General features: G+C 46.1%; 1 protein-coding gene across 2 annotated transcripts in view; it reads right to left on the reverse strand.

Moving 5' to 3' along the window:
• Window positions 1-24534, reverse strand: part of CACNG5 (calcium voltage-gated channel auxiliary subunit gamma 5) — a 589250-nt gene that overhangs the window by 39465 nt on the left and 525251 nt on the right. For both annotated transcript variants that reach the window (XM_069655046.1, XM_069655047.1), the window contains one exon: window positions 11883-12028. In XM_069655046.1, coding sequence (XP_069511147.1) covers window positions 11883-12028 — 146 coding nt within the window. The remainder of the gene's footprint in view (window positions 1-11882; window positions 12029-24534) is intronic.

Raw genomic sequence — 24534 nt, forward strand, 5'->3', positions numbered from 1 at the left:
GTGCACATTGTCTGTTATCTTTCAAGTGATCTATTTGCATTATCAGATCAATCAAGGCAGTTTCAGTTCCGTGGAGAGGCCTGAAGCCTGATTGTCTAAACCCTAAGAGATGATTCATCTCTAGATATCGCTGAATTTGGAGATATGCCGCTTTATCAATTATTTTAAGTTATTTTAAGGAGGAAGGGGACAGTCGTTATGGGCCTATAGTTCATTGGGATAGTTGGTTCAAGTGTCGGTTTCTTGAGTAGTGGTAGAACTCAAGCGTCCTTGAGGTTAGTGGGCACCTGGCAAGTCCTAAAAGAGGCGTTTATTAATTTGGTGATAAATAGATCAAGGTCTCTAGCTGCTTCTTTAATGATTTGGGCCGGGCATAAGTCGCCTTGACACCTCAATGGTTTAAGGGATGCAATGATCTTTTCGACCTCTACGGTACTAACATGGGCAAATTTGAATTCTTGGAGTTTATTGAGGGCAGCGCTTTTTTGGGGTCTCTAGGAGATCTCAGAATGGAGAGGTTAAGCCTTGTGGCTGTAATTTTGTTTTGGAGAGTGTCAATTCTGTTGGAAAGAGCATTTTGGATGTCCGTGCACCATTCTTTGTTTTTTGGGCATGAATCTTCAGGGGCTATGGGTGATTCTAGCTCCCTGAGGATTACAAATAGTTCCTTTGTTCTAGAGCTGGCATTCTGAATCGTATCATTATAAGTTTCTTGTTTGGTCCTGATAATCTCCGGTTTGTAGTTGGATGATACTTCCTTCACTTTGTCTTTGTTTTCCTTTGACGTTAGGTTTTTCCATTTGGCTTCCATTTTCCTTTTTTCTAACCTTAGGTCTTTCAACTGAGGGGTGAACCAAGTGTTAAGGTAAGCTTTAGGTTTACTGTTTCGAAGTTTAAGTGGGGCAATGGTGTCTAGAGCTTGGGTCATGGTGTTGTTCTGCTGGATCTTGTGATTTAGATGAGTTTAAGGTAGAGAGCAAGATAGGCATCAGCTTGTCGGTAGTGATGTTTAATTTGTTTCTAGTAAGGAGGGGTGGGGCATTTATTTTAGGTTTGTTGGCTGGCTGATTGGCGCAGATGCTAAAATAAATTAGAAAGTGGTCTGTCCATGCCAGGGGTTCGATGTCTGTGACAGAGGTTTCTCCGTTATGGTCAGCCAACCAATCTAATGTTCTTCCTTTATCAGGGGTAGGAAGGACTATTCTTTGCGTGAAGTCTAATTCCGTTAGTGAGTCAGCGAGAGGTTAGCTAAGTGGTCATTAGGGTCTAGGAATCCTAAGTTAAAATCACCTAACAATAATATTTGTGAGGTAGGTTTAGTATTGTCTGAACGTATGGTAATAATGTCCTCCTTGAAGGACCCAATGGGGCCAGGAGGTCTGTAAATTAAGTGGATGGTTAAGGTACTAGCTTTGGAGGTGGCTAATTTAACTGTAAGGAGTACATACTACTTGACCATAGGGGCAGTGGATATTTTAAGTGCTAGGCTTACCTTAGTGATGAAGGCAACCCCACCACCTTTAATAATTTCTCTATCCGCCCTTACAATAGTGTAGGAGTCAGGGATGGCCAGAAGGAGGGAAGGTCCTGCAGCAGCATGGAGGCAAGTCTCTGAGATGGCAAGGAAGTCCAGTTCTCCTTATTGATAATATCCGCTATGTCTGTGGCACGCGCGATAATAGATCTGGCGTTTATTAGGGTGCCTTTGATGTAGGAGTTTGTAGCCTGGGGAGAGGTTGCGGTCATAGCCTGGGGAGAGGTTGTAGTGGCCTTCTCTGAATTGTGTTGGATTTTTTGATCTGTGGTGTATTAGAAGTAAGGTAAGGTTTGGAGCAGAAGCAGTGTAGTGTTTGGAGAGGGTTTGATAGGGACAGGTGGTATAACATATTTCACTTGATGTAAATCTGCTGGTGGTGCAAGTCTGGTAAATCTAGAACCTAGTCTCTTATTTCTGAGGTCACTGCAGCAAGGCTGATTGTCTGTTGGTTTAGTTGCGAATAGCTTAATCTATTGACTAGGGGTAGGAATGTCTATTAAGTTAGTTGGCTTGGATTGGTCAATGTAATGGCTACTGGCTCTTGGTTTTATGTTCGGGAGGAATAAGGTTGGTTTAACATATGAATCGCGAGAACTATGTTTCAGAGGCGGAAGAAATTTAGTTGGCTTAATCTCTGCAGGCAAGGATAAATTCATGTTTTGATTAGAATGTGTCAGATCTGGCTGAACATAGTCTCTCGGAGTGGCATAAAGCAGGCACGATTGTAAAAGAAGCCAGTGACTATCAATGGGAGGCTTGGTAGCAAACACGCTATATTATGTATTGTCGCAGGTAAACCACAGTTAGCTTTCAGAGGATCAGGTAGAACACTGAACAGCCAGTAATCTTAATGCAAATTGTGTGGTGCTATGCCGTTAGTAGGAGTTGAAATGGGTCTTCATTAGTACTAACTCGGTCGGTTGAGGAAGATACGTAGTGTGGGTTATTAAAGGCCTGGTATGATAACTGTGGGACTGTACGATCAATAGACCGTCAGACTGTGCTGACGTCATAAGTGACACCACGACATAGCCGCGTTAGTCATGAGGTACACTTGCAACCATGCACAGCTTACACCAACACACACTCATAAACATAAAGGACATGCTTATACAGTTCTGTACATAGAGGACAGATACATTTACATCCTGTCAAAGCTTTTATTATGTTCATCATTACCCAAGTGCAGAAATGCTAAACGCAAGGCAATGAAGAGATTCAGAGCAAGCTTGCAGATGCTTATGGCAATTAACCCCATGGAACTACAGGAGTACATAAGGAGCCAGGTAGGACCAAGTTTGACTAACCCATAGGAAATATGGCACAATATAAGTGTGTAGAAATCATATTATAAGTCGAATGAAAATCACAGAATGCCTTAAGAAGCAGGACACCAGACGAGGGAAGCAGACCTGAGCTGCACAGAATGCGAAGGCCAGAGCTCACTGCCAAGGTCAGAGATAAATAAGCACATTCCCACCTTCAAACGACCAGGGGCCAGATGCAGGAAAACAGAATAAATCCTCATAATTGCAGAGGTTCACTTTTGTGGTCCACAACGATGTGATGCGGCCGAGCTAGACAATGGGTATTCACACATAGTGGGAAGACAAATGGTTCTCAGCAACTGAGACGAGAAGTGAAACATGAATGATTTAACAATGCTGCAACCTGGAGTGCACTCCCACAGGCAAAAGTGGTGTTACTACCAGATTCATTGGGAACACATAGTAATTTCACATCACCTTGATGAAGTGCACAGAGGGCTGAAAACCGAACTGGGTCCAACGCCTGGGGAGACTGGGTCCATCCAACCAGGGGCCAGAGATCCAGGGGTGGATGGCAAGGGGCAAGGGCCAATGGTAAGTCTGTCAGCCACCTGACATGAATGGTCCAGTAGAGCAAGATGTATATTTACCATCTATAGGGTCTACCTCCCCAAGCACCCAATAACCGCAAGTGATAGGTTCTTGGGGGAGGGCCCACGTGATGATGCAATCTGGTATCAAAACGGGGAGACACGTCTTGTGGAATTGGAGATTCTGGAGAACTGTGATTGTTCTGTATGATCCCTGTCGGTTTTGTAATAAACAACAGTTCTTACTTGCCCTTGGCTGAGTCCTCCGTTTGTTCTGGGGAAAGGGTTGGTGGGCCCTTGGGAGCTGAATGGGTGAGCTCGTAGCAATCCTCAGACCTCTGGCATACTGTGCCCTCTCCAACAAGTTGGTAGCAGTGGATGGTTTGGCTATGTCCATTCGGCACAAAGCCGCCTCTCCCGCTGCAGTGCCTGGAGGGCTGGGGGATACCTCACGGGACCCGAGAATACGAGAAAAGCATGCCCGTTCAAAGGCCATCAGGAGCCAGCTTGGAAATATCCTGCACATAAACCGTGAGGAGACCAGCAGACCAGAAGTGTGCCATGGCAGTGGAAGACCCAGTAGCCAAACAGCATAGCAGATCACAGAGTGTAAGCATGGACTGAGCCACACGGCAACAAAAGGAAGTGGGAAAGTAACAGGGGTGCGAGGGTGGTATTGAGTATTGTTGAGTATCTTTGGAGTGTTGTAGAGTATTATCTAATAGTGTCGAGTATTGTCAAGCATAGTAGGGAAAGGAGCGGAGGTAGATGTAATTTCTGTGGTTAGGGCACATTCGGTCTTGAGGTAAAAGGTTCTGGTGAATGACCTAGACAATTGACTTAAGGGCACGGATGACAGAAGTTGTGTGAATATTGTACTCCCTGTGAGTTGGGTGTTTTGGCTCAGGTCATAGATGACAGTATCCCTGTATAAGGTTTAGCAAAGGGAGCTGGCCTAGACTGCAGAAGGTGTTCGTCTGGTTAAGTCTCGAGGAGACATTTTATTTGCAGGGCGATGCTGCAGATACAGATTGAACACAAAGAATATCAGTATCCCCTTTCAGGAGGCAGGAAGACAACTGTGGGTTCATGTTGCGTTTTTATAACTGTTTTTATAAGTGAGACTTTAGCATTGTGCGCACTGTAAGTGATCTTTAGTACTACCTTGTTCAGTGAGTTGGTGACGTCACCCGTTAGGTCTGTGCATAGGACTTGGAAAACACAAGTTGCTGTGGAAGCGGTGTTGGGAAACTTCAGATTGACAGAGGAGGTTGTCCAATGGTGGTGCGCGGAAGGCGCGTTATGAGAATGGTGGGTGTGCCTGAGGAGGCAGAGAATTGCAGAGGGGCAGTGCGTGGAGTACAGCTTACAAGTTGTTTTGGGGCCAGAGAAGCTTGAGAAAAATTTAAAGAACTGTCATCTTATTGGGTTTGTATAAATAGCATAGTATCAAAAGGCTCGATTTGAGGTCTAGGAAGTATAAACACAATATATCAAGGGAAGTGTGTGGGGACACAGCCCTTCAGCACTTTTGTAAGACCCTTCCATGCTATAAGGACAATATTTGAAAATATAGCGCAGAATGGACAAAGAGTACAGAGGGTAAATTGACTAAGCCATGGCCACAATGCAGAAGTTTCTCCAAGGATGTGCAGCAACCACTACTGACACACTTACTGGACACTTTTCAGGGGAAGAAATTAGCTAATCGTATGGCGATATTCAAGCTCTGGAGGATGTTCCAGGAGGACGAAAGGGAAGTAGTGAGGCTTCAATGGATGCTGAGCCAACAGGAGACCCCGGGGACAGCATCCCCACCCTCTGCACCACACCCTCTCCTGCGAGCAAAAAAGAAGGGGATACAGAAGATGAGCAAGGAATATACCCTATATGGGAACTAAAGACAGCAGAGGGGTACTCAAATACAGTATTTCAACCTCCACCATATACCAAGGAGGAAGGGTAGAGAGGGGTTGGATAGACAGACAGTGGAAAGGGAGCATGCGGTGAGGTGCAGGCAAGCACTAAGGAGGGGCTAAGGGGCATAAACTCAAACCAATGGGTAGGGGGACAGATCCTCCTGAAACTGGAAGGAAAGACAACGGGAAAAGCAGCAGGGGCAACCAAAGAAATGGAGGGCCTTGAGTGGAGCAGTGAAGTGAGGAATTAAGCAGAGATAATGGAAGAAGTAGAGAGAAGGGAGAAGGAAGACGAGGAGAGACCTGAAAGATCACGTACAGACCAGCAAAGAGAGGAAGAAAAAGTGTGAACAGTGAGAGAGGAGGAGGAGGGAGCTCGCAGTGATAGAGAGACGAAGGGAAGAAGATGAGAAGGAAAGGAACAATATGTTTTAGTAAAAAGGGAGTGGAGAAAGCGGGAAATAGAGTGACTTGCAAGAGAGTGCACACACAAGGAGGAGGAGAAGCGCGCAATCAGAGACTTAAGGACAAAGTGAGGAATGGGCACGGGAGACGACAAACTGGAAGGAAGTAGGCAGATGGAGCCGGACACCACTGTCACACAGGACAGGATGGTCACTTTATTGGACAGAAAAGGCATGCAATGCTTCGAGGACAGGAATAGTGAGGACCTAATTGACTTTGCAGGGAAGCCCATTACAGACACGGCGTCTGGGAGGCTGAGCTTCACTGAGACTTTTTGCAGCAATATGGACACCGACTCAAAGACAAAAGGGGAAGTGAAGACGAGGGAAGCGGGTGTCTCAAGCGCACTTCAACAGGGAAAAGCGCAGAAAGAAGTGTGAAATGGGATGTAGCAAAGGACACAGGGGGATCTAAGGGAGACAAGGACGATCGATCACAGCAATCGAGGGACGCCTTATGCGGTCTAGATGACCTGATCCCATAAGTGCAGAGCCTTAGGGATCTCCCAGGGCAACAGAAGGGGGAGTCAGCAAAGGCATGCACTGTCATTAAAGACGCCAATAGACATGACAGACAGATCAGGCTGACACGAGAGGCGAAGGGGGTAATCGGGTTCACACAGTTGCCCCTACTGGCATAACTAAAAACTTAAACCCACTCCTTCCCAGCCAGCCTTTTCCCCCTTTCCTTACCACCCACTCACCTATCCTCTCCTTCTTGGGCTGCACCCTTCTTCCACGGTTCTTATTCGTCTACTTCTTACACCCTACATCATGCATCTGGCCTTATCTTTCTTCTTCCTTTTACTCACTCTTTTCCTCTCATTCTTTCGTAGGTGTGGGCTTGTGTTGATAGGAAGCCCGCACCAGTACCAGGAACCAAGTCACTGGGGCCTTTGCAAAGACGGTGGGGATCTGGAGCCTGCATTTTTCCCACCTCTCCACTTTAAAATAGCAAAGCCATGTTAATACCTTCAAAAGCAGTGATTCTTTTTCCAGCCCTTCTTTCACTCAGAACTGAGTGCATGGTAACAGGTAATGAGATCATTGGGAGCCAACAGCACCATATACACTGCCCCTGACCTCATGTCCGGTGTCATGGGGAACGTCATGACATCCCGTGGTGCCTCACATTTTTACCAAAGGCAGCTGGTGCTGCACAAAATGTATCTAAGATTAGGAATATGTGGGTGGAAGGGGTCCAATAAAATGTGAGTTTTTTTTGAAGAAATATATGGTTTTAACAGTAATGAACAAGGCCATTAAATCCCTCTTCATGGGAAATGAGTTACCACACTGTTGATGGGGTCCTTTACTTCTTGTCCCATAACCTGTATAAAGATGGACACTGTGAGATGGAGATATCCTATTGTTTTTTAATGGATGAACTTATTGTTTTTGATAGTAACATATACAACCAAAATAAAGTGCTTCATCTGGATTATGCTGAAAGAGTGAAGTTTGACTTGGGTGTCGTAAAACAAGTGAAGCTGTTAAACTGGTAATGGATTAATTGTCAGAAATCATCTGTTTCTTTTATAAAGATACACCCGCAATTTAGTGCCATGCACCGTCCTTCACCATGTAAGAGAACAGTAAGGCTGCTTGGTAACTTCAGCTAATTTATTATATGTATTATAGGATTATATAAACATTGAGAGATGTTCATATACTGGTCAATGACCCTGGTTGCAATTAACAAACATATATGTCTGGCATTTCATGGTGTTTATAAACTGTATTTAATATTTTCATTTGTTTTGTGTAAAAGAACAATGGTTTATATGCTTATTTAACACTCTTGTGGCATTAGGACTGGAATGCTTTGACATATAGTCTTTCTTTTATTGGACTTAAAACAATATGCGATAGGGTACATTGGAAGATAATTTGAAGTCCCACTGACTTCTTCATTGGAAAGTAGTAACAAAATGATCCAACAGAATAATGCAGTCATTTGAAAATGTGAACTTTCCCAAACATGGCAGCACATGTTCCTCCTTATTGGGCCCCACACCCGCGGAGACATGGCTGCAAATGGGGCCTTTTACTACTCTATCCATTAAGGCGCCCCCGTAAGATCGAGGCAGGTCATCATAACAAAAAAGGAATAAACTCTGGCCGGGGCTGTCCCACATTACAACCACATTGAAAAGTCTGCACTGGCATACATTTAATGCTATAAAACTCTGTTCTTTAAAATAGCCTGATAAGTTCCACAGGGTCAAACTACTTATGGACCAGACACTGTGTGCGATTGCAGGGCCCAATGTTCAGAAGTGATAAGACAACCGAGCATTGAGTGTATTTTGGGGATTGGTGGATTACTCTTTTTTTCCCGGCATCCATGATGTATATGCAAAAGTTAGTCACTGTAGTGACTACTGTATTCATGGTGCAGAGAGCTCCCTATCCTTTGTACACATAGGCTGTCCATCAAACTGGGGCAGGGACATAGCCCTTTGCACAGCAAAACCCCTTTATAGAATTAGAAAAGCCAGTGCTTGTTCAGGGGAATCACCTGTGACGACTCATGCCACGCAGCCTGACTTCACCCACAAGTCCTTTTCCCTCTGCACGGCCCAGGACAGGTGGCTAGCTGATTTAAAGGGGGAATAGAGGGAGGGCATATGGACAGCAATCACTACAGTTGGGATCATGTACATACTCCTACAACATGTCCTCTGTCCTACAAACGCGTAGGAGATTCCATAAGAATATTGAAAAATGGGTGGATGGCATGAAATTCACACTGAACCAAGGAGGTTCTGTAGAACTTGACGTGGCCCCGGAAATAGTATCTATGGAAATATAAGAACAGTATGAAGAGAATGAAGCTCAGATGCCAGCTTTGTAGTTTCTTTAATGACACATTCCTTCAAAAACGTACTGACTCCTCCTTGGCACTTACTGAATGGGCCTCACCAATCTCTTGCCATAGGGGTGGCCTGCAAACAGCCGGCAAGCATATGTGTTCATGTGCCTAAAGTGTAGGATGAGGTATAAAATATCCTAAGCCCTACATTATCCAGCAGCTTTTCTTCCTTACTTAATGCTGCTGGAGGAGAAGAGGAGGATGACCACAATTTACCAACAGCATTGCCACTGACACCACTGAGGACTGAGCTATTGGCTGTGATGCACGTCAGAGTTTTTTTCCAGTGACTTTGCAATGATACCTGTTCGATCTTTTAATAACTGGATGGTGGAATGTATCCTCACTAAAATATTTTAATCTTCCTTGAGAAGATTCTCTGGCCCTACTCACCAAAAGAGATGGCACTTGCACCCCAAGAAACTCCCCAACTCCCTCAATGTACCCGTGGATGACAGAATGGAAGAAGGGACCTCCTCTTCCAAACGATCTTGGTCATACTTTGATTAATCAATGGACATTTCAGAATTGTTCGTTGAGGAAATGTTGAGGCAGAACTAGGAGGTTTTTCGGCAGCATTCCCTTCCCTGATAGGGTCCTTTAAGTAGATCTTTAGCCCTGTGGCCATCACGAGGCATTAACATGTTCTAAAGAATGGGTCTTACCACAATGATTGGGATGGTAGGGTTCCTGATTGTTTCCACAGATTATTTAGAAGCTTAACCCAGGCTCTGTCCATAGATTGCCCAGGGCCTGTGTAAAGTTGAAGCATCTGGGAGGTAGAAATATGGATGCATATCTAGTACAAGGTAAAGTGTTCCACACCACCCGATGAGAAAAGCAATTCAGTTGCAATTCAGCTCCCTTAGGACAGGCTTCGAAATCCCTACTGTATAGCAGTAGTGTTGTGCCTCAGAACCCTTCATGTCTCTCCTAAGACTTTAGCCCCTAGGGACATTATTAAAAGGGCAGGCTCTTAAGAAAAAAGTGGAAGATTGGTTGCATTTTTTGCTTTTCTTTTCTCTTTCAGGAACCAAAGGAACTCTCCAGAAGCAGACAATTAAAAATCTCCCTGATTCTGCAATCACAGAGTAAGCACATATATTCATTCGGTCAGTCACTGAGCATTCCAAGCACAGTGAATGAGGGAGCGAGGAATTGCCATCTGACAACGTTGTGAAAGCCCTGGCTTTTTGGTTTTTTATTAATTAATAAAATGATGCAGGTAATTCCATCTCTGAAAGGATAATTTGCTGATCAGGTTACCCTTTTTATTAGCTCCATGTCAATAGCATGGTGGGTATCTGTGTTGTGCTGCATCAGTATCCTGATCTGCAGCACCTGCTGTACAAGTGGAGCAGAGCAGGTTCAGAGGTCACAGGTTCCCATTTGACAGCTGCATCTCAAATAAGAAACACATCAAGATGCCCTGAAAAAACATGGAGAGCAGGGAAAATAGCCAAGTTTCTGCAGTGCAGGTGCTGCATTTAAGGCATACACCCCCTGTGCCAGAACTATTGTGATTATAAGTAGCCCATGATGTTGGCATGTTAAACTCAAAATATAAGTGAATCCCAAGTTAAGGCATGGTGCATAGCACTACTCATGATCATTGCAGCCACATCCAATTTGATATCACTCATGTGTCAGCTCCTGTGAGCCAGCTCAGCTGGGGAAGGAGATGTGTTGTCTGGTCAGACAGACTGGGTATGCTAAATGACAGGACATGAAACTGAATGGCCAGGCCTCTTCTTTGATCTCCTTGTGAGGGTAGGTAACACACTCTGCCAGAGACAGCCACAGGTAGTTGCCCTGGGCCGAGGCATCAAAGGAGCACACCAATTCAAAGGCAGTAGCCTCACACCAGGGTGCTGTATTTCTGAGGCTCCTTTGATCCTAGTCGGAAGGGGTGGGATTAGTCTAACCCCACCCCTTCCCTTCTCACTAGGAGGGCTCAGTGTAGTAGAGGTAGAATTCCATCATCTCATTTCTTTCTACCTTTATCCTTCCTATACCTTTCACTTATACGAGGGAAAAGCACTTTGGGTGTGATGTCAGAAGGGCAAAGTCATCTTCTGTCAAAAACAGGGATTGGACCCCTAATGCAGGGTAACTTTAGTCCAATCAATTAGAGGCTTTTGCCTTTAAAAGAAGGGGCCCCCAACCTCTTCTTCAGACCATAGTGTGGACTCCAACCCTGGAAGAAGATTTAATTGAACCTCTGTTGGGAGAGTTGACTTTCCAGAGCCCTCCACCACCAATGAGGTGAAGACTGAGCACCCAAGGCAGAGGTGAGGTCTGTTCCCTACCCATCCCCAGGGCACATTGGATGTGACCCTTCTGCTGGAAAAAGCCTCTGCTGCCAAGACCTCAGCTTGGTGTAGAGCCCCTGAAGGTGTGCACAAGCCTGCCTCGCTGGGAGCCAGAGATCAAGGACTGAATCTGTCTCTGAGGCACCTAAGTGGGTGGGAATCACTGCATCCAGAGAGCCAAGACAGCCCAGAGCCCTCTGCCTCATTGCATCAAACTGGTCGATCTGACGTTGAGCCAGACTCACAGCATTATTAAACCAGAAGGTCCCTCCGGGGCTGACTTTGGCACTCACAAAGATTTTTTAACTGAAACTGCTCAATTGAGCCAGCTGAGCGTGTAGTTGCCTTGACTTGAACTACGCGATCCTTTCTTGCATCTGCTAACGCCGAACTTCCAACTGTTCAGCCAGCATCTTTGCTGCTGATCGTCATCACCAGTCGAAGAGACCCTGGTGGATCTCCGATCTCCTACCATGGGACGGCACATCAAACCACTCAAACTGAATCTGCCTATCCAGTCACCAGTGTATATGCCGGTGTATTTGATCATTGAACATTGACCAGAGTAAAGAGTCAGACACATGATAATTTTCATGCTAACTAAAACAGTTATGTAAGATAAATAATACATGAAGATAGAGGCTGCAATCATTTAATCCACCGATTCTAAATCAATATGATAAAATTGACTTGCGTTCTTTAAGACAATGTATTATGAATGCCTAACCATCACACATGGAGTGCCAAGAAAGCACGCAGGTGGCAGCAGTGCACGGTATAAGAACCTTTAACATAACATAACATAACATAACATAACATCAGTACCTTTTGCATGTGTTAACTACAAAAAGAATGCAACCTCCCACTGGAAAAGAGATGGATGGAAAGTATATTAGCGTATAACTAAAGTACTATACCTCTGTCAAAAGAAACGATATAGCAGCAAATGCAAACGACCATCCATACTTGTAACCAAAATAGGCTTCGGAGTCTTTGGTCCTGTTCAACATTTCATCGTTAATGCTTGATATGTAAAGTACGAGTCCGACAACCAATGACAAACCTGGGGACAGAGACCAAAGGTGAAATGAGCAAAGAGGACAGGCACAACATACATGCACAGATTTGAGCAGACAGCTTCAAGCGTGCTGGGTCCTGCCAGGAGCAGGTTTAGCTGGCGATTAAAAAGAGTCTTTTAATATGGGTCCACACCAAGTCCCTTTAAATCAAACAGAGTCACTTTCCAGATGAAAGCCTGGACATGGAACGCCGAAACCAGCTTTGTTGCTCATGTTTTTCTTTTTTTTTTAAACAGGTTATCCATCACAAGGATTAATGGTTTGGGTCTATTTGACCTAATCACATTTGATCGAATTTGATCGAATTTATTTGACCTTTTTTTTGGTATAAAATGCGGGGGGGGGAACCCCTGCACGCCCCCACTTCACCCCAACCTGATCTATACCCTTACCCACCCCATAGATATATTTAATAAAAATTGACGAAAAAGAAAGGTCAATAAAATCCGATAAAATATTTTAGGTGAAATGTTTTTAAGTCAATTATGCTAATACCGGATTCATCACATCCCCACATGAAAAAGACAAACATAGGATGAATGTAGATTAGAATCAACATGAAGGTTCCTAAAGTCATATGCACAAAGGAAGCAAATATACAAATAAAGGGCCTTTCTTGCCAATATACCATACTTGGGATGGAACATCCTGATCACAGAATGATGTGCTTGCTCAGCGTGCTACCACATAGCCCTACTCCAGTTTACGTGTAGACAGAGATTGGGTCAATGTGGAAGCACCTGAGTCCCGGAAATCCATGCTTCCAGGCTCCACACAGCATCCTTGCAACAGTTAAACACCACCCAGTATTTGTCACATGGGGCGCAGGAGAATACTTGGGGTAAACTAAAAGAAGTGCTTGAAAGCACAATACATTTATCATCCATCTGAGCAGGAGCTCACATTGCAACGACTGTGCTGCAGGATCAGCTTCTATCTCACCCCCATCATGAGGATAAGGTAAGCTTAGGGCACAATAATAGTGTGTCTGTAAGCCCCTTTGAAAATCAACTCGACCGTCACGGCTAGGAATTCACTTTATTATACCATCCGCCAAAGTGACGTTTTATTCAAGTGCCACCATCCGAATCGGTTTCTTCTGTGATTTTGCCCATTAACGAAGCCTTCTCCATTTGAACACATGAAGCGAACCCCCCCGCCAAAATGCCCGCCATATTGTAAGCCTTTCCAACTTGCATATTGCCAGAGCCCATCTAACTACCAGGAGCAAGCGGATTGGCCATGGCTTACTACAGCCAATAACGTTTCGCCGGCAGCCGACTGCCGGGCCACGAAGTGAGGCACACAAAAGAAGGCTCCTGTCCCGAGCCTGTCCAGAGTCTCCAGAGGCCTAGGCCCTACAATCCTGTCCATTTATCCTTCTTCATTGAGGCTGCAGAATACAGACTCCTTTGACGCAACTCTGTGATCTACAGACTCTCGAACTACCCTAACGTTCCATTGCTGCCTGGTAAGCATAGAGTCTTTACCTCGGCTATCATTCCAGCTATTCCTAGCATCCCCGTACTCATATCCATCGCCTTCCAGAGTTTTTAGGTGTGCTCACACCTGCTCCCTAAACGTGTGCTAAACAGCACGAGTACTTTCTACTAATAATGCACTGCTAATAGAGCACCTTTGCCGTCTCGCACACCTGTGTTATGTCAACATGACATGCCTATGTACACCCTATTGGGAATCTGCCTAATGTGTATTGCTCTATGCTATCTGCAACCACCCATGACTGCATCTTAAAGTGTCCCTAGTAATCCCTAGATTTGATTAGGTCTCCTTCTCAAGCGTATTACGTACCGACTGTGAATTCTTGAACTGCCTCTGCCTACCATATTGTGAATGTGCCTAATGTGTATTGCTCGCTGCCTGTTTGCACCAACCTGTGCGTGTATCCTTAAATGTGTCCCGTGCACGCGATGATTTCTAGACCTGATTAGACTTGCTTTGTAAACACATCACCGATCAATCGTGAATTTGTGACCTGCCTATGCCTATCATGCCTCCCGTGCCTGCCTTTTATTGCGTGTCTTGCTATTTGCGAGTGGCTACTATTGTGAGCCCTGATATAAAGTCCACCCAGAACTACAGTTAGGTCATTCTATCAACTGTTCATCAAGCGATGTGGCTTCCCCCTAGCACTATCTACATTCCTAACTACCTGTTGACTAAAGTACTATATGCTTCTTTAACGGTAGATGTCCTAATGTATGTACCAGACCCGTACCATATCAACCAACTATGTGAAAACCGCATTCCATCTCCCTACCAAAGCCTGAGCTTACCACCTTCCCCGATTCTAACTGCCCACCCTACTCTTCTTGAATACCCTAGCGGCATGGGTCCTACCTACATGCCCCTCACCAACTCTAACTCATATTGCCCCACTAGTAAACCGAATTTTCCATGCTCTCCATGCTCGCCCACAGTCAGAAATTCCAGACTACTGGCTAGACTAACTAGACTCCACGAACTTCCAACAAATAGCTCTATCAATCTAGATGCCATCACATTGGTGAACAAATCTATGAACTGAAAGATCAAGGTAAAACAGCATTGTTGCCACTCCTTGATCTTTCGGCCGCCTTCGACCTGATCGACCATCAAGTACTCTGTAAACACCTTGCCACTGCGGCATACTTTTCACAAGGCGCAATCACCTGGATCAAATCTTTTCTAATCAAGAGGACTATGAGAGTCTTCTCGCCAATTGCAGCGTCTGATCCTATCTCGATAGCCTGTGGTGTTCCACAAGGTTCCTGTGTATCCCCAACAATGTATAATAAATATATTCAACAAGTCTTTGTTCGATAATCTGGGCCACCTAGGTGTCACCTACACTAACTATGCAGATGACACCCAGATCCTCATACCTTTAACAGGAGTCTATGACAAGGACCTGGCCTTGGTGTATAGAATATACCTCATCATTCAGGCCTGGATGGCCACTCACAGCCTATGCCTGAATGATGACAATACCAAACTCTTAATACTCGGAACCACAGCCAACCTCAACAAACTAAGCTCAAACTACACGGCCTTCAATATAGACAGCAATACCATCAAAGTGGTTAAAGAAGTAAAAACTCTAGGTTTTTACCTCGACTCCACCTTCATATTTAACAAACAAGTTAACGCCATGGCATCCTCTACTGCCTACACGTGCAAACTAATCAGGGCTTGCAAACCGTTCCTGTCCAAAGATAGCTGTACTATTTTAGCTAGAGCACTTATCCTCCCCAAATTGGATTATTGTAATTCTCTGTACTTGGGAGCAGGTAATTACATCACCAACAAAATCCAAATCCTACAAAACCAACGCCCTTAGAGCAGCCCGCGGTATATCAAAGAGAGAAAACATATCTGACCTGAAAAAAGATAGATCAAATGGCTCTCTACCAAGGACAAAATTGCGCTTAAAACTGTATCCCTAACGCATAAATGCCTTAATCAAGCTGCCCCTATTTACCTCACAGAGCGAATCACGAAGAAATCCACATCACGCCCCACAAGGACTATTAACTCAGCCTGTCTAGTCGTGCCTAGATTTAAACTCAAAAAACCAGGAGGAAGCAGCTTCCCTGTCAAGGCCGCACAAGCATGGAACACCTTGCCTTCCTCTCTGAGAGCCAACCAACCGTTCTCCTTGTTCAGGCCTAATACCATAAACTGGCTGGTTACTAATGACACACCTGGACAGTCCTAGCCTAGCTTAGACCAAACTACCAGACATTACCCTCCCTGCTAAGCATACGCTTTTGGACTCCCCATTTCAGCTATCATGCACAGGTACATTTTGTAAATATTCCCTTACCTTAGCCCGTATCTTTCACTCTTCCGCTACACTATGTGTCTGCTTTTTTGTATATTTGCATCGATTGTTTAATCCACTGTAAATTGTGTAAATTGTTAATTGTGTTAATGCTTTTCTTTGCATGCCGTATATTGACTTCCATTGTAACCAAGCTGAAAGTATACTTGTAACCTCTGTTAAAGGCGCCCTGATACCTCTGGGTATGGGTGCGCCATATAAAAAAATAAACAAACAAACAAACAAACAAACAAGCAAGATGGTGTAGGCATTCCCATGTCAAGGGGCACACGTCCTGGTCAATGTAGAAAGACTAATAAACATGTGCCACTGATTCATCTCCCCAACAAACCACCTCAGATACAAAGGGCCACATTTTCAAACCTTTTTTGGTGGGAGTGATGGGATATTCTTTCCACTGAACCTGTTGGGGACAGGCTCCGGGAATGCAGAAAGCATGAGAGGGTCATTCCTGAGCCTGGCCTGCATTTTTCTTTAAGCACGTCATTGAACCGCTGCTCTTACACCTGCATTTCTATACCCCAAACTGGGACGGAAATGCTTTTTTGCTAAAATTTTAAAATGATGGATCCTTTATTGGCTCGCCACTGTGAAATATTCTCCCAAATGAGAGCCTGGAATACATTAGTGTTGCAGCGCTCTCCCAAAACTAATGTTTGCAAGGGGAAGGCCAGTGCATCTTTAGCACTGCTGCACAGCGCCCAAGAAATGTAAGGACTCCTCTGATCGGTTAGATTTCTGTGGTCTTTCAATTGTGGACCCACCAATGTATGGTTAAACAGAAAATGTGGGAAACTGCTTGGATCTAAACTTGCGACGAGCCAAATGTTTGGAGTCTATCGAATGAAGTGAGAAGTTTGGGAACCATTACAGAATATCTAAGGAAGTTCCCAGACCCCCATTTCAGGTGCCAATTCATGAGGATCAGATTAAAACTTTTCACGATGAAGGAAGGCACATCTGCGTGATGTAAGATTGGACCGAAAAACATGGGATGCAGATTCTGTAATGAAGAAGGATCATTGGAAAATCTTTACCACTTATTTTCCACGATGTATGGGGTTAACTTTGGTTAGGGCCCAGCATTTCGAACGATTTTTAGATGCCATGTCAACTTTGGCAGCAGACGAGTGGTGGTCCCTAATGCTAAGAGGGGAAAAGACCTCACTGACTATTGCAGCAGTTACATTTTTAAAATAATGTTTTGATGTTTTTGGCTTACAAGGAAGGTTGTCATAAAGGGCTGAGGACGTTTGTAATTTGATGAACCTGTAGTGTTTGCCAAAAAATGTAATAAACTAAAGTGCAATAAAAAAAATTAAAGATTGTCGTGTTTTGTAAGTTCTTGGTAAGTGATTTAGGCTGTCTTGGACATGTTTTATGCTTGAAGAGATGCCAATGAGGCTCCTTCAGGATGGGGGTGAAGCGCTCGAATTATCTTAGTCATGTAATTGAGGCGTGCTGCTCCTCTACTGAAATAAACAAAAACTGAAATCGCCCATATGGGCAGTCCAGGATAAAATGCTGAGCTAAATTACCCGGAACAACCCACTGTTTGATATTGCCTGGTAGCGGCGCTATTGTGCACTGCTCGAGGCTACAACTGAACAAATGCAACAAAGCATTCATTAATTCTAGCTTCCCTATTATTGTTTGCCTCAAAACACTGCTGCGGCAAAAATCAAGTTGGCATTTCTTTTGTTAGACGAAATCTGAAACGTTCTGGAAATGCCAAGGCATCCGGACGATGCAAATGCAACATTTACAATATTACAATTTCACAAAAATGTAATTTATTTGTAATTTCAACTGCTCCTTCATTAGGACGTAAAGGGCTGTGTATATGCAAATGTCTTTTGGCAAGACCAATATATATCGTTACTTTGTAAATTCATCCTCACATTAGAGGGCACATGCATATAACGCTTGTTACTTCTGCATCATCATTTTAAGAGGGGAATATATTTCCTGTTTTTACCTAGTTATGTCTTCCATGTGGATGTTTCCTATACAACAGATCAAAGCTCAACCTACGACAACTATTTTATCATGCCGCAAGAAAGATTTGAATGCCATTACAGACTTACAACTAACTTTTGGATTATCCCCTTGTCCCCCGATCTCGACTATGGTGATTATGATCTGACTAATATGTACATTTTACACAAGGTGTGTGATCAGAATGCACCATTTAAAACCATAAAATACCCAAGCACAAAATAATCCCTAGTTTTCTGATGCTCTAAAAAGCCTAAAAAAAAGCCTACTCAAAAAAGAGAAGGTCTGGTGTAAATCTAGAGATCATAAACACCCTAAGGTGGCCACGCTAGCTTTAACCAGCTACAAAACCATATTGATCTCTCTAAAAATAGACCAAAGAAACTTTTATCCACAATACAAAGTCTAATTTCCCATCCCAGCACCTCACTCAGTTTGGCCCAGTCGGCCAAATTTGCGAACAAATGTAATTACTTTTTTACGTAAAAGTCAATCTTATTCGACAGTACATTGAAACACAACCCATGAATCCACAACATGTTCATTACAATACTGACGATGTGCCCTCTCCTCAACAATGCCTTCTAAGTTCTCATTTTCTGTGGTCAGTCGGTAGTGATGAAATTGACACCCTGATTCACAATCTTAAACCTATTCACCATGGCTATGACTTAATGTCAAAAGAATGCTATTGCATTTGCAGACATAATTCAACCCACTGGCGAATGTTGTGATTTTGGTTATTAGGTGTTTTGTTCTACTGCTCCAAGTATTGTGTCTGCCCAATACTGGTTTGTTAGAGAAAAGTTTGGAGAGAAGAGCAACTATGATCGCGCCAAACTGTATTTTGTCCAAGACTTAGATAGAATCACTTGTCCAAGACTTAGATAGAATCCTCTAGGACCAGGAAATTAAGGGCTTTTTACCTAAACCTGTATAAAGATTCACTGCACTGAAAATATGTCTAAATCAATCAAAACACTTTTTTTTAAAAACAAGTTATTCTATCTAAGTCTGTTATGGTTCCCAAACTTCTCACTTCATTCGATAGACTCCAAACATTTTATATTTGTTTGGCTCGTCGCAAGTTTAGATCTAAGTAGTTTCCCACATTTTCTGTTTAACCATACATTGGTGGGTCCACAATTGAAAGACCACAGAAGTCTAACCGATCTCTACAGGCAGAGTACCACATTGCATACCACAAAAATAGATTGAGCATGTTGCTGCAGTGCTTCTAGTAACATGCTCAATCTATGCTTTTATTAGGCCCAGAAATGGAGCAGGATTCTCTTTTGTGCATTTCCCGAAGAAGGATAAGGATTTCCACTCAGCCATTATTTCTAAAGAGGATAGCCCCAATTCCCTTCTGACATTCTAAATCAGCACTGATCTCGGGATGCCCAGCACCTTCTTGCAGAATGCCCCATCCAGATGAGCCAATGTCTTTTTGGGAGCCATAACTACGCACCTGCACCATAGGTCAGAGTAGGCACCTCCTCGGCCCTGTAAAATTATTCCACTAGCGTGAGCATCGACTATCGACAGAACTTGTGTTTCAGTATGAGTGCTTGATTGGCCAGCATTATAGTTTTTCCTTTTAGGGCTGACAAATTGTGAGCTTCAACTGTACTTTTGCAAATTCGCACCGCAAGGTGCTTAAAATATTCCACCCTTTCAATCGTTAGAGAGCCGAGCTGTTAATTAAACATCATGTTCTTCTTACCTTTGCCTTTTTCTGAGGTTAAGATCTTCATTTTGCCAGAGTTCATTTGCAATTCACGCTCTTTCTGGGTCATATAACAATAGTAAGGGTATTGAGAAGTGAGGACTTTGATTATGTTGAACAGCTTTATCGTCAATATCCCCCTCCCCCCCCCCCCCCCGCGTAAGTAGCATCGTTAGTTAGTTCTAACACTGACTCGCTATTAAAATAGGTTTATGATTTGGATCTGGCAGTACATAAAGTAGCCGTCCCTAAGGTTGCATTGTCTATAGAGGACATTAGGCAGGTTAGGTTTCAAAATCCTCTAATCAAGCAAGGCTGAAGGGTGATGTTGATACGAATTTGTGTGCATCTGACCCTTTTACTAATTCACAATGAATTCTTTATTTTCGTTCTTGCACCCTTTGCAAAATAACTCCTGATCTGTGATAATCAAGTCCTGGAATATCTGCTTCATTCATTAATCTATTAAGTTTGACAGCCATAGTTCTTTTACAGGAGACGTGGATGTTTGTTTGTTTATTCATTTATATAGCGCACCAGACCCGAAGGTATGAAGGCGCAGGCGCAGCATGGTTATTCTCAGCTTAGTTACAGTGCTGTACATTATTATACAAAGTGTGCATAGGTTAATACAATTGCGAAGGAAGCAGTGAAATACAATTTACAATTTATACATAATTACAACATTTGCAATGGAGATGTCAGTTATTGGTCTTTGTTCTTTAACCACAGGATGTAATTACGTCTAAAGTGATGGTAGGTTTGCGGTGCTCTTGGGGAATGCTGCTTTTGATGGATTTACATGCTTTCAGAGACAAGCTAGGAAAGGGAAATTGGGCCGCCCTTATTACACTGTGTGCAAATCGCTTCAAATCTCATGAAGTGGTGTGTGAGGTGACAAATGAGAATGTCTTACCTGTGGTCATCAAAGTTAATGATCAAATATCCATGTTAATGTTTACCATGTATGATCCTCTGGGAGACGAGTACACTTAGGACTCACAATTATTCATCTATGACATGCTGATGACACAGCTGAATAAACAGAACCTAATAAGGATTTTAGTGGGTGGGGGGGCTTAAATTCCAAATGCATTAACTACGAGGTTGTGAATAGTACTGCAGTGCTTACATCCATTGCTAGAAGCAAAGGGGAGAAGTATGGATTAGCTGCGAGATCATGGGTGGAACTGTTTAGTGATTTAGAACTGCAGAGATTAAATGGGTGAGCCAAAGGAGACAGTCCAGCGGCTGCAACTTGGAGAAGATTTAGGTCATTCTCCACCATTGATTATTTATATGCCAGCTCTAAATTATGTAGTGCACATATGCTCATGGGTGTTACATTTATAGGCCGATTCATGGAATAATTAGCGCGGCGCAAGTGGGCAAAAACGTGCGAATCGCAGTGGAATAGCGAAAATCGCAGTGCAATTGCGAAAATCGCACAAAAAGCAGCGCACGTCGATTCATGGAAGGCCGTGCGCGAGAAAACCAGCGGATGTGCGATAAAAAAGTGCGCGGCGCATGTTGGCGCACAGGCCATCTAACAGCGTGCGCCAGGTCACAGCGAAAATCGCACAGGCCACAGCGAAATTCGCACATAGCGCGGCGCACGCAACAAAAGTAGGCGGAACACGGGCGTAACACTCGGAATGGGGAACAACTTGCCAAAACGTGGGCGTCACGGGGGAAGTACAGGGCACAAGTGCGCGGAACGCCCACACGCTCGCCTACAACACGTATTCATGGAATAGAATAGGGCAAAAAAGCGCACGCTCAAACCAGCGCACAGGCACAAACACGACCGCCACAAGAAAGCAGGCGGTAGCGTCTCTGCGGCTGTAAGAAATGTGCGCCAAAAGGTGCGCCAACAAATAGCACCTATATACTGCCATGATGAATGTCCCATACTGTGGCCCTCCAGGAAAAATGACGTGCAAAGGGGTACCCACAAACACGGACACCCGCTGACAAAAAATACGTGTGCGTGTATACCGGGGTGCGCGGGAAGTCTAACACGCGATTTCAGCAGGGTATGTGCATCACAGGGGTTCGCGTGAAGTTATTCACGCGATCGGGCCTGGGGGAGCGGGCTACGTGTATTTCAGGGGTTCGCGTGAAGTTTCACACGCGATCGGGTCTGGGGGAGCGGGCTACGTGTATTACAGGGGTTCGCGTGAAGTTCCTCACGCGATCGGGCCTGGGGGAGCGTGCTACATGTATATCAGGGGTTCGCGTGAAGTTTCACACGCGATCGGGCCTGGGGGAGTGGGCTACGTGTATTACAGGGGTTCGCGTGAAGTTCCTCACACGATCGGGCCTGGGGTAGCGGGCTACGTGTATTACAGGGGTTCGCGTGAAGTTCCTCACGCGATCTGGCCTGGGGGAGCGGGCTACGTGTATTCCAGGGGTGCGCGGGAAGTTCCACACGCGAATAGCCTGGGGGCGCGTGTATTCCAGGGGTGCGCGTGAAGTTCCACACGCGAATAGCCTGGGCGCGTGTATTTCAGGGGTGCGCGGGAATTTCCACACGCGAATAGCCTGGGCGCGTGTATTTCAGGGGTGCGCGGGAAGTTCCACACGCGAATAGCCTGGGCGCGTGTATTTCAGGGGTGCGCGGGAAGTTCCACACGCAAATAGCCTGGGCGCGTGTATTTCAGGGGTGCGCGGGAAGTTCCACACGCGAATAGCCTGGGGGCGCGTGTATTCCAGGGGTGCGCGGGAAGTTCCACACGCGAATAGCCTGGGCGCGTGTATTTCAGGGGTGCGCGGGAAGTTCCACACGCGAATAGCCTGGGCGTGTGTATTTCAGGGGTGCGCGGGAAGTTCCACACGCGAATAGCCTGGGCGCGTGTATTTCAGGGGTGCGCGGGAAGTTCCACACGCGAATAGCCTGGGCGCGTGTATTTCAGGGGTGCGCGGGAAGTTCCACACGCGAATAGCCTGGGCGCGTGTATTTCAGGGGTGCGCGGGAAGTTCCACACGCGAATAGCCTGGGCGCGTGTATTTCAGGGGTGCGCGGGAAGTTCCACACGGGAATAGCCTGGGCGCGTGTATTTCAGGGGTGCGCGGGAAGTTCCACACGCTAATAGCCTGGGGGCACGTGTATTTCAGGGGTGCCCGGGAAGTTCCACACGCGAATAGCCTGGGCGCGTGTATATCAGGGGTGCGCGGGAAGTTCCACATGTGATTTGACAGTGTGGGTCCTCCCAGGTGTACCCTGTACACCCTCCACGGCCCCTGCAGGCAGCCCACCCACCATGGGCATGCCCCTCAGCAAAGGCACATGTCTCCTTGAACTAATGAACACCAACTCATGTCCCCTTGCACCCCCACCCCCCAGCACTGTGGGGCACCTGCCAGCAGGCCCCCACCCATGTCCAACTCATGTCCCCCACCACCCCCACCCCCCAGCACTGTGGGGCACCTGCCAGCAGGCCCCCACCCATGTCCAACTCATGTCTCCCACCACCCCCACCCCCCAGCCACCAGGGTCACCCTCCACCAGGCCCCCACTCATGTCACCCACCACCCCCACACCCCAGCAGTGCAGGGTCACCCTCCACCAGGCCCCCACTCATGTCACCCACCACCCCCACCCCCGAGCCACCAGGGGCACCCTCCACCAGGCCCCCACTCATGTCTCCCACCACCCCCACACCCCAGCAGTGCAGGGTCACCCTCCACCAGGCCCCCACTCATGTCACCCACCACCCCCACCCCCCAGCCACCAGGGGCACCCTCCACCAGGCCCCCACTCATGTCTCCCACCACCCCCACCCCCCAGCCACCAGGGTCACCCTCCACCAGGCCCCCACTCATGTCTCCCACCACCCCCACACCCCAGCAGTGCAGGGTCACCCTCCACCAGGCCCCCACTCATGTCTCCCACCACCCCCACACCCCAGCAGTGCAGGGTCACCCTCCACCAGGCCCCCACTCATGTCACCCACCACCCCCACACCCCAGCAGTGCAGGGTCACCCTCCACCAGGCCCCCACTCATGTCTCCCACCACCCCCACCCCCCAGCCAACAGGGTCACCCTCCACCAGGCCCCCACTCATGTCTCCCACCACCCCCACACCCCAGCAGTGCAGGGTCACCCTCCACCAGGCCCCAACTCATGTCACCCACCACCCCCACACCCCAGCAGTGCAGGGTCACCCTCCACCAGGCCCCCACTCATGTCACCCACCACCCCCACCCCCCAGCCACCAGGGGCACCCTCCACCAGGCCCCCACTCATGTCTCCCACCACCCCCACACCCCAGCAGTGCAGGGTCACCCTCCACCAGGCCCCCACTCATGTCACCCACCACCCCCACACCCCAGCAGTGCAGGGTCACCCTCCACCAGGCCCCCACTCATGTCTCCCACCACCCCCACCCCCCAGCCACCAGGGTCACCCTCCACCAGGCCCCCACTCATGTCTCCCACCACCCCCACACCCCAGCAGTGCAGGGTCACCCTCCACCAGGCCCCCACTCATGTCTCCCACCACCCCCACCCCCCCAGCACTGTGGGGCACCTGCCAGCAGGCCCCCACCCATGTCCAATCCATGCCCCCCTGCACCTGGGTCCCAACATTCCCCAATCATGTCCGTAATGCCCATCCTCCCCTGCCAAAAGGCCCAACCAACTATCACACCCACCCACATATCAAAGGCAATTACATGTTACACCCCCAATTTAAATAATGCAATTGAACACATGTCTGTCACACACAATGGCTGCAAGTGAATGACAAAACACCCAACATGACATGCCTGAAAGCAATGAGATGATACGACACATTGAAGATTAAAAAAATAATATGTATTGAACAGCAAGTAGAATGGAAATGAAATAAGAAAAAACACAAAGCAAATCAAACAAAACAAGATGAATGTCCAAGAAAATAATCTGAAAAATTAAA

The sequence above is a fragment of the Ambystoma mexicanum genome, chromosome 3q (genome assembly GCF_040938575.1).
Source record: "Ambystoma mexicanum isolate Mex_15411 chromosome 3q, UKY_AmexF1_1, whole genome shotgun sequence".
Taxonomy (NCBI): Eukaryota; Metazoa; Chordata; class Amphibia; order Caudata; family Ambystomatidae; genus Ambystoma; species Ambystoma mexicanum.